Source organism: Clarias gariepinus, chromosome 11, assembly GCF_024256425.1.
Source record: "Clarias gariepinus isolate MV-2021 ecotype Netherlands chromosome 11, CGAR_prim_01v2, whole genome shotgun sequence".
NCBI lineage: Eukaryota > Metazoa > Chordata > Actinopteri > Siluriformes > Clariidae > Clarias > Clarias gariepinus.
In genome coordinates this window covers 7,156,428-7,168,135 of record NC_071110.1, presented here as the reverse complement: position 1 = coordinate 7,168,135, position 11,708 = coordinate 7,156,428, and the positions used below count along the sequence as shown (strand labels likewise).

Sequence of the window (11,708 nt, the reverse complement as noted above, 5' to 3'; positions counted from 1 at the left end):
ACGATGATCACGAGTCTTTCGTGCCTTAATCCATATAATTGCATAATAAATCAATTTGCATGCCATTTCGTGATTTTTTTCCTTTAAATTGTTTATGTTGGATTTGTGCATAAGTTTATTGTACTTTTTTTTATACAGACCACTTATAGTATTCAGCTGCATATTTAAGTAATATTTTTAATGGAATAACTAAAGTCACAGACATTTAATGTAATGTGGTCAACATTGAATGATGCTGAAATCTGTAGTTGCTGCTTCACTTGCATGTGCTGCATTGTGCTGGTGTGCATTGTCAAGTGAAAAATACAACATTTAGATCACTTATATACACTGATATAAATTATAATAAGGACAAATACATTGTGCTTGTGCATGATTTTTCTCGGTAGCTTCACACACCTTGAGTATAGTCCCATGGTCTCTCACTTCGCATATATAAAGACCATGCATTACCAAGTGCAAGAAAAAACTAAATGAATAATATAACAATGAATGTGAAGGACAGCAAAGAAAGAACCTTTACGCTTAAGGTTTCCAAGGAAATTGCAGAAAGAAACTGGTAAGTAAATGGAAGAACTGGAATAAATACAAGTTAACAATGATTTGTGTGATAAATTTAATAAAAAAAACTTTCAACAAAACAACAGCAGTGGTACAGGTATCTTAACAACAGGCAAAATTTTGTAACACGTTCTAATGGCTATAAATTCTTAAATGCAAAGACAAAAATGAAAACAAATCACGAAACAAGTTTAGAAAGGCATAGTCAATGGAGACCTTCAAGAATGTTCCAGAGAGAGGACTGTGTGATAGTTTTGAGTATTTCCCCAGATGTTCCTCTCTTATGTCATGGCAAAAGTTACAGCCGTTGACACAAAACAAGGTAAACACTTGTGATGAACACATAAGTAATAACTAAATTTTCAGCTTTCTCTCTAAACAGCTCCTACAGTATCAGCGATCTAGCTTGTGCTGCAGTGTTTCCCCCACCTCCTTCTCTATGTCCCTCTACCTCCACTGAGTCACCTGTACCCCTAAATCTCAGTTTTGTGAAACCACCAACCAGCCAGTGCCCTGTGCAACAGACAACCATTAGCCAGGACCTACCGACTACCACCCTAAAAACCGATGTAGTGGGTGGTAACCCTTCAGGAGCCAGAAACCCATCCTCCGTCCAGATAGACTGCCCTGAATCACAAGGTATGGCACCTAAGACTGAAAAAAAGATGCATGTGTTTGCAGTGGTAAAAAACTTTTTTCAGAAATCACACACAAAATGACGTTGCTACTTTTGGACCTTACAAAAACTTATCAGCAACTCCACTTCCGCAACAAAACTGCTTTTTATAAAAACTGCTTTTTATAAAAACCTACAAACCTACAAAAGGTTACACCTTGTCAAGTGAAAAAATTAGAAAAGAGTTAACCAACCTGTTAACTACTTACAAAAGAGTTAAGGATCGCCGCCGTGCAACTGGGGAGGGAAAGCAAACCTGGGAGTACTACACAGTAAGTCTAAGACTGCACTGTATAAGATCATTTTGCATCTTATTACAAAGTCACTTTCGTATCACATTGTGCTTTTTCTGCAGCAAATGGATGAGCTATTTGGGTCCTCTGGAATAGGAACTGCACCACCTGGAACTATCTGCTCTACTCCTCTATGTTTGGAAGATCCACCTTCTCAAAACAGGCCTCCATCAATCTCTCTTCCTCAAGCTCAGGCAGCAGGTGCTTCTGTAGACGAGCAGCCGGGGACCTCTGCCAGGACAAGCATGTCCAGGAGGCAGAGATCCTAACAACCCTCACAATTTTTTGAGGCATATGAAGCGCATGCAGAACGAAGAACAGCTGTGCTTGAGTCTCTTGTAAGGCCGGACCTGGAGAGATGGCGTCAACTAAAAGAGAGGCGCAGACAATCTTTTGAAAAAAAAGATGTTGACCAGTTTGGGAACTGTTGTGGAGGAGCTAAAGAAAATCGGAAGACAACAAGAGCAAATTATACAGTTACTAAAACCTTCTTGAAAACATGGCAAATAAAGCTTATTCTGTTTCAAGCAAATGTCTATGTTCTTTTATTGTCATCTTTCCAATGTTATAAATTGCCTCTTATTTTCAGTTACAATTTTAAAATGCACTTTGAGGTGACACTTCAGAGCTCTTGCCTTGCATTTGTTGCACTTTCATACAATTTTACTAGTAAGTCTTACAGACTAAATTATATTAACTGTCTACAATTTTTAACTTTCACTGAAATGATTGCAGGTTGGTACTGCAACATAAGACCTAACATAACACCACTAAACAAAACATAATTTGATTAAGTATAAGCTTGATTTGTAAAACAGTATTTGTTCAGTAATTTTAAAATGAAATGATTTACACATGCACATATATTGTTTATAAACTTACCGTCGTTGTTCATCCTGCTGCATTTATTCCAACAAAAAATGTATTTCTATAGCTTCCAGTTCATCTGCAATAAAGTAGGCAAACGCCACGTGATCTGCCATGTTTGAAGAAGCAACGAGATCCCCAACGTGTCCGACTTGACGGCTCCGTTTTCAGCTCCTCCCCGACTGCTTCCGGCTAATCTCGCCGATCGGTCTGCACAGCGCAGCATGAGCTCGAACGCACCTAAGATCTCTTTGGTTTATCTCAACATGATTGAATCTAATACATGTTGGGTTGTTGAATTTTTTTTTGAGTGAATAAGAAAGAAAATGGGAAAAAGAACATGAATCTGCATTTCCATCTACAATGTAATGAAGTGTTCATCTTTAAATGTGCTATACATTCTAGGTAAATAAAAAAAATAAAAAATCATGTATCCCCGTATCATTCAAGTCATAGCTGATGCTGCAGCTTCCTGTCCGCATATCAGCAAATTTTGGGTGATAAAGATACATCATATAGAAGTCGTATAGATGTAAAGACGATGTATCATTTAACAGCTCAAACAGGCGATCTTCAGAAGATCAAAATACGACTATAAAAAACGAACGCGATTTTTACCTGATGATACGCTTTTTAGCAGACGTCTCCATGACGTACCCGTGCTATCTGGGAATTTGCTAAAAAATTAAAATAAAAAAGTCAATGCTTGCCCCAATAGAAAGGTATCAAAGCATGCAGTACATCAAAGCCTGCTACATTTGGGGCTTAGCAAGTAAACCGTTTAAGGTTGTAGGTTTTTTTTTAACTCCAGTCACTAGGGGCTCCCACATTAAGGCTACTCATCACTCAGTCGGGAGCAGTGTTGGGTAAGTTACTCAAAAAAAGTAATCTACTACCAATTACTAATTACTACTTTAAAATTGTAATTTGATTAAATTACTGATTATTACAATTATGTTACTTTCAAGTTACGGTGTGTGCCTGAGGTGGGCGTGCGCCTCAACCTGCACCAGGAGTGCAAAGGGGCGAGGCCGCCAGGCCGGGCCAGCTGGCCATAATTAATGTTAATGGATCTCGGGCTTTCTCCATGTTAAAAATACTACCCTTTCCTACCTCCTTTAACTTTCTCTTTTCTTGTTCCCCCCGTAAGACCTTGCCTTGTGTCCATGTGTCTGTGGTGCCGCCCATTTAAAAAAAAGTAAACCTGTTACAACATCAAATATTAAAAACTACAAGGCTTATGATTGATCATGCTCAGTAACTGATGCTGCCATGCAAAATGTGATTTTTAAATGCATTTTGATAGATTTTTAAACAATACATTTCTAACGCTAGTAACGTAATGTTATTGACATTGGTAACTGTAATCAAAATACATGCATTTAAATTGTAATGCGTTATCAGAAAAAGTAATTAGATTACAGTAACGCGTTACAACGTAACAGGTTATACCCAACTCTGGACAGGAGGGGCAAAGACTATCATGTGTTTCTCCCTCCCACTAAGTGCCTCCCATCCCACCCCGCTGAGAGAGCTCTGCCAATTAGCTCTTTCTAGACCCTCAACTAGAACATTAGCATCACCCAGGCATCCAGCCAAAGCATGGACAAACAGTTCTGATCCATGGAGACTTCACCCCACAACCCAAAGCTCCCAAATGATCTGCCGCTGATGTCCTAGTGCCAGACACCATAGCACACATCAATAGGTTTTGTTATGATGACTTATGACATAAATTTTTCAAACAGATTAAAGATTAAAGATTAATTTTTGCCATGATAAATTGCCTTGAAGAGTTTCATAACCAAGACTCAAACCGAACATGTCTGTCTAATAGATTTTGTCCTTGCCAACTGGCCTCTGGCTTTCTCATTAGTGATAAACCTTTATTATTATTATTATTATTATTATTATTATTATTATTATTATTATTTATAACCAGACATTTTATTTCTGTGAATGTCAATTGTAAAAAGCACTATACAAATAAAAATGTAATTGATTTAAATTTCATTGAAGCGCACGGCAAGATTCCTGTGTAAAGTGTATACATTTGGCATTTTATTTGTCTGTTTAAGAAAGTGTCGTGGCTTTTACCTCCAATACACAATCCTTAGGCATAACTCATTAAAATGAACTGGATGTTTTGTGTTAGTTCAATCCTGCGGGGTTTCTTTTCATTTAATGTAATTGTCCAACGCATACAAAAGAGTGCTTAAAAATAAAAAATTAGTGCTTTACACATTTTTTATTTAAACGCAAATATGACAATAATTGTAGGCTGAATAAATCAACACTACCCATTATGAAAACAGATATATTTAATAAATTGATAATTTTAGCTAAATAATATCCTGTATGCAGGATAATAAATAAAAGTGCTGTTTAAGTCAAAACAGGACTTGTCATGAAATTTCTCATAAATGAAGGTCTAAAACCAATTGAAGTTTGCAGACGACTTCAAGCACAGTACAGTCATAAATCACTTCAAAGTTGGAGTAAAATATTTGAACAATGCAAATGTTTTAAAGAAGGTTGTATGTCCAAAAATGACAATCTCAGACGTTCGAGGTGGCCTGGAGCCCACTGCAGTCGTTGTCATGGACATTCAGCAAGTAAATTGCCGCCTTTTTCATTATCTTTCTGCTGTTCTCTTTCAGCGGTCGCCTCAATAAATCATCTGCCTTCATCTAACTCTATCCACTGCATCTTCTTTTCTCACACCAATTAAGTTCATGTCTTCTCTTACTGCATCCTCTTCTCTCTCTGCCCACAAACATGCCTTCCTCCTCTCCATTTTCGACCAACAGTAGCCCAGTTCCCACCGGCACCCTGTAGGTCAACGGCACTGGTGGCATTCATTGTTAACCTGTGTTAATGATTTGCATGATTGATTTGGCAAATGTTTTAGGTCGGATGCCATTCTGGCCACAACCCTCTGCATTTATCCAGACTTGGGACTGGCACAGGAAGACACCGGATTGTTCCAAGCACTAAGCAAGTAAAATGCCTGATCCTAGAGAATTAATTTATTAATTGTTGCTGACTTGTCAAAGGGACGCATCTGTCTGTGGAAACTGTACACACAAAACCAATTATAAATTACAGAACTCCGGCTGGGAGTTATTGTCACATCCACATCAGTGTACAGTCCTGACCTTTCTTCAAGCAATTTCCACGTTTTATCCATTAAAGGAGCTCCTGGGAGGCCAGTATTTCGAACATGAAGCAGGCAGTCCAATTATGGCTCCGGAGTACTGAGAACACTTTCTACCCTGATGGTATCCAAGCACTAGTGACACACAGGGATAAGATTAATGTAGCCGGGGATTATATAGAGAAATGAAACTCATAAGTGTGTTTTGTTATTCCGCAAATTCAAAAGTTTGACTTGAACACCTCTTATACTATGATTATTAAAATGGCTTTTATAAAATGGCTTTTCCCAAACTGATGATGTTAATAGTGGCTATATGGCAAGGTAAACATAGTACTGGACTGCAGGTAAATTTATTTTAGTCCGTGCTCTAATCACATTCAATCTAGGATTTATATCATTTACAGCTTCAATGTTTTTATCTATGCTTTCTTTTTTTCTTTTTTTCCGTACAGGTACCGCTCATCCTGTGTATAGGTGGGGGACAGCTGGGTGTCTACCTTTGAAAATTCATGGAAAAAAGCAGAGGACACCCTGGACACATACAGTACCTACAATCAGACACTACAGGCAATTTGGAAACACTCACAATCAGCCTACAACACATGCAGTTATATTTTTAATTCAATTTTATTTGTATAGCGCTTTTAACAATTGTCAATGTCGCAAAGCTTTACACAATCAAAGGAACATTATGGAGTTGAAATCTTGCAAAAAGATTTTTAAAAACATGAACGCTTATTTCAGTCTCTATCTTTGCTTACAATTACATGTCCATTTTTGAAATGACTCACTACAAAAAAAATGACGAATTGATTCCCATTTTTGTAAAAAGAAAGACTTTGGACTAAATTTAGCAAGACCACTCTTTCTCGAGTGACTAAGCAGCCAAGGAAAGGTAACATCATCCACTGGCCTGCACTGCACGAACATGTCTATGATTTTGATGCATCATATTGCAAGGCTTTTTTTTTCTGTTTCCCTTCTTCTCTTTCTGCACCACTGAATCTTCCCTTCTCCCTGACCCAGGTTACTCACTGACCTGAAAACTCAAGACAGTCATACACTGAGGTGGTGAAAGTGAAGTTGTAAAGTTGCGAGACAAAGTAACTTATTATCCAATTGCGTTTGACATTTTCACAGACTGAACAGCACATGGCAAATACAGGATTTTCCAATGAAATTGCTGCCCATGACAGGCAAAAATAAGTAAATAAATAAATAAATTTTAAAAAATCACTGCATGTGGCACACTCACCAACAAAGTTTTGCAAGGCACTGTGAATAGGACATACAACCCCCATGATGATTGATAAATAACTTTCCCCCAAAAAAATAACTAATCAATGATTATACATTTATCTTTGTTAATTTCAGTTAAAAATATAAAAAAAATTTCAAACTATACTTTTTATTTTTAGTCTTAGATTACATGTAGCGTCACAGTATATTTATTGTTACTGTGTATAAGAAAATAAGTATAAATATAAAATAATAATAATGATGATAATAATAATAACAACAATAATAATAATAATAATAATAATAATAATAATAATAACAATATTTATGTTTTTAAACCACTGTTTGCATGTCCTCCCCATGCTCGGTGGGTTTCCTCCGGGTGCTCTGGTTTTCTCCCACAGTCCAAAGACATGCAGATTAGGGTAATTGGTATCACCAAATTGCGCATAGTGTGTGTGCCTTAGAATGGCTTGGTACCCTGTCCAGAGTGTACCCTGCCTCGTGACCTGGGGCAGGTTCCAGGTTCTGGGGCGGTATACTAATGATTAGTGATGATTAAAAAAATTATATAATAAATTATATAAAATAATTATAAGTTATCTTTTATTATCATATCTTATCTTGGTTTTTTTTTATCTTATCTATTGTCCAAGCCATGTGGACATATATGGAAATAATGTCACATTCTGACCAATCCGATTCAATAATTCAACCACATGGTAATATCACAGCAGTCACAAGCAGGACTACAGAACATCTTTAGAACTAAAGAACAATTAGGGAAATTCCCAAAATCTATTAACGACCTAAAAATATTAACATCCCACATGCCTAAAAAAATCTTTGTGCCCACTGGAATAAAAGTACATAATAAATGCAAAATATGGATCTAAGATGATATTCTTTTATTTGGCTTGTATGATATTCATCCATCCATCTAGGAACCTCTGTAGTCCAAATAAGAACTGTAGAGGCCAATAGTGACCGTTTTATTTATGCCCTTTTTTTCACAACCGTGGTAGGATCTTCATTCAGGATTAACATTCACACATTATGGGCTATTTTAGGAACACCAACCAGCCTAATCTGCATGTCTCTAGACTGTGGGAGGAAACCAGATCACCCGGAGTAAACTCAGCAAGCACGGAGAGAACATGGAACGTCGATGCACACAGACCCCAAGGTGGGAATCAAACACAGATGATTTTCCAGGTGTAAGGCGACAGTGCTAACCACTAATTCACCGTTCAGCCATGGTATGTTATACATTTCATATATTTTTTGCTTGTTTGTTTGTTTTTAAATGTGGAATGCCTAAGAAATGTAAGAAAATGTGAAATGTGTGACAAAAAAATAATATTATTATAATTGGAATTATCATTATATATCTCATAGCTGATTGGGTTGTCACTTCAAACGTTTTATTTAGATATTTCCTACAATTTATTTTAAAGATAATTCATTTTAAATAAATATATATATATATTTTTTAATCCAGGTTCTTTTTCTTTTTTTCATGTGTGAACCATTGCCGTATGTCTCCTCTCATCCCTGCGCGCTTGCGGTGTTACTTTATTACCGTAACGCCCAGAATAGAACTCTAATGTGTGCGCGTGAGAGAGTGCGTGCGTGTGTGTATGTATGTGTGCGCGCGCGCGCGCTGAGCCTGCGGGAGGTGCTCAGAGTCAGTCAGTCACTTCGGTGGCTCTGGTGTCAGCACTTTCCTCCCGTTCGTGATGCCTCCGGCTCAGGACATGGAGCTTAGAGAAGACTTTGGATGTTTGCTGAGACGCGCAGGAGGAGTGTGTGAAGCGAAGGTCTGAGTGAAGCTCCGTGCACAAAGCCATCATGAGCTCAGTCAGTCACCGAGCCGGCTATTCTTTCTGCTTGGATATTATTTCAGTGGTGCAGTCTCTCCTCGTGTTCATGTCTATTATCAGAGGTAAGACCAGGCACTCTGGGGTGGGGGGTGAGGAGGGAAAATTACTTAAAATTTTCTTATTGAAATTAAAATTACTTTTCTTATTATTAGGGATAAATTAAAAGCAATTAAACAAATACTACTACTACTACTACTAGAACTAATAATAATAATAATAATAATAATAATATAAAAAACAGAAATATAGATAAAACAGAAAAATTAAACAAAGATAGATAAAACAGATAGATACTGTAGATAGATAGATAGATAGATAGATAGAACTAATTGGTTAATAATAATATAATAATAATAAAAGAAGATGAATACAAAATATATAGATATAGACAATAAATACAGATAGATAGATAGATAGATAGATAGATAGATAGATAGATAGAACAAACTGGTCAATAATAATAATAGTAATGATAATAATAATATAATAAACCAAATATAAATATACATAGATAAAGTATTACAACTAGATAGATAGATAGATAGATCAAATTGGCTGATAATAATAAAATTAATATTTAAAAAAAGATAAATAAAAAATAAAGATAGATAGATAGATAGATAGATCAAATTGGCCGATAATAATAAAATTAATATTTAAAAAAAGATAAATAAAAAATAAAAATAGATAGATAGATAGATAGATACTGTATATAGAAAGAACAAATTGTTTATTATTATTATTATTATTATTATTATTAAATGATTTCAAATGGATTTTACTTTAATTAAAGTAAAAAAAAAAACTTTTTTCCATAACTTAAAATCTTATTATTATTATTATTATTATTATTGCTCACATCTAAACACTCTGTGTGTGGTTTAAAAGTTCAGCGTTGTGAGAACTCGAGAATGGAAATGAAGCAGAACCCTGCGCTATAGTGTGGTCTTTATCTGGGTGGTATTATGAAGAAAATTCTGCTGGAATATTCTGCTTGACTTGCTGATGCAGGTCAGCTCGCATGTGCTCTGTGTCATGGCATGGTGCAGTAACTCATTTATTTATCATTAATAACGTAGTGGAAAACATAGAGTGCAGCCTGACTGATAGAACAGTTCGACAGCACTGCGATGTCCCAGGTGTCGAAAAGCTTGAGTTGATTTTTTTTAAGGAGTGACCATAATAGATTAACTCTATTGCTGTAAGTCTGTCGTAGGTATAATAACAATTGATTAGAGGATGGTAAATTGTCACTAATCATTTTTTTTTATATTGGTCTAATGGTCTTAAGATGCCAAAAATACGAAGTCACCAAAAGATACATGAAATAATGTCTGATGGTCTAAAGACCTCATTTTCACTCCAAGGATTTGGATAGAGTACTGCACCACTTAAAGTTCCTTGAGAATACCGATTGAGCCATTGCCACTACCACTTAGCTTTCATTTAGTGCTGTGCTTGTGTAAGTTGTTAATTGATTTAAAACACAAATTTGATCCTCAGCTGTGGGTGAATTAATGAACTGTGAGGTCTGGCATAGTAAAAAGCTATTTAAACACTTATTTTTAATTCACATTTAGTACCCCAGAGTCAATGTTTATCAGGAAACAATATATTTTAAATATATATATATATGTATTAGAGCAGCATAGAGGAATGGGACAATGAAATTCTACTCTGATATAACTTGACTATACTGTATATATAAAGGTAACATGATAGCACTGGTGACAAATTATGGAAAAATAAATGATTTCTAGTAACCATGATCCTCAGTTTTAAGTAAAAAAAAAAGTGGTGCATGTGTAATTCTGGCAAATAAATGAATAAATAAATAGATGAATAAATAAATTCTGAGCTAGAGTAGATGAGGTAAATGTCAGATTATGATTACTGCAGTCCTGATGCTGTGTGTGTGTGTGTGTGTGTGTGTGTGTGTGTGTGTGTGTGTGTGTGTGTGATCTATTGTGTTTAATACATGATTACCGGATTATCCACATGTGGTTGAAGAATAATGTACCTCGCTAAGGTCCTTAAGGTCACAGACTATTACATGCAGTAATGGGTACTCCTGATCAATATGTCTTCCCACTTAAAGTTTTGCGTGTTAAATAAGCTTATCTTGAGATATATTCCTTCTGAAGGTTTTTCTTTGTCATCTCAGTGAGAATTTTCTTGCCTTTAGCTGGCTCATTTAAATTTCTCTTTGTCAGTTGTCTGGCAGTGGTGACCCTAAGTTGATGATCAGAGGGTCAGGAGTATTCAAGTCCTGCAACCACCGAGTCGCCGAGACCCTTAACCCTACACCCCATACAACCCAGCAACTGCTTACAGTGCCATGCCAAAGTCTGGTTGCAACAGGAAGGGTTAAACCTGTAACTGGGGAACCCTTTTTAAAACGACAACAAAAATGTGGAAGATATATTGGTTTTCCATTGTTGAGTCACTTATTTATTGCTTTTTCAAAAAAGTTCTCTAAACTCCAGTCATCAGTGAGACTTGATGGATAATGATCAAGGTTTCTTGACCAGCAAGAGAACATTATGTAAAGAATTAAAAGAGACATTTTTTTACATGTTTAAAAAAAAAAGGGGGGACATCCTGGTTAAAAACATAAATAAATTTGGAAATAACAAGGCAGCTACACAACTTTAGGCTTTAAGGGTTCTTCTGGGTGACAATAGTTCTAGTGTTCTAACTAAAAATTACTATGAGTGGAACGTTTACTAAAAATTCTATCGAGAAACTTTTTTAAAGTTCTAAAATTCTAGAAACCTAGTAAACCAGTGTAAGGATCTATCCAATTACAGAAACTGGCACACCTGGAGCCAAAATCAGCCATTTAGGAGTGATCCAGGACCTGATACATCATATTCTTCTACATGATTTACGTGCTATAAAGCACGGAGATATGGCATTCTGGATCACAGCTGAAAAAGAAAAAAAAAACACGAATGATTGATGAAAATTCCCTGTGTCCATTACGGCCAAACTTTGGTCAGATGTTATTTTCACCAGTCTTTAGTTAC

At 36.0% G+C, this 11,708-nt stretch overlaps 1 protein-coding gene and 1 long non-coding RNA gene across 3 annotated transcripts in view; one reads left to right on the top strand and one right to left on the bottom strand.

Moving 5' to 3' along the window:
- Positions 1-936: 936 nt before the first annotated feature.
- Positions 937-2,562, bottom strand: LOC128533575 (uncharacterized). The gene is made up of 3 exons (XR_008361362.1): positions 2,413-2,562; positions 1,447-1,968; positions 937-1,215 (listed from the first exon to the last, which is right to left on the bottom strand). It is a non-coding gene; the product is annotated as an uncharacterized LOC128533575 (long non-coding RNA).
- A 5,935-nt stretch (positions 2,563-8,497) lies between these two features.
- rxfp2b (relaxin family peptide receptor 2b) overlaps positions 8,498-11,708 on the top strand; it is a 43,286-nt gene continuing 40,075 nt past the window's right edge. For both annotated transcript variants that reach the window (XM_053507821.1, XM_053507820.1), the window contains exon 1: positions 8,498-8,741. In XM_053507821.1, coding sequence (XP_053363796.1) covers positions 8,648-8,741 — 94 coding nt within the window. In that variant the 5' untranslated portion in view covers positions 8,498-8,647. The remainder of the gene's footprint in view (positions 8,742-11,708) is intronic.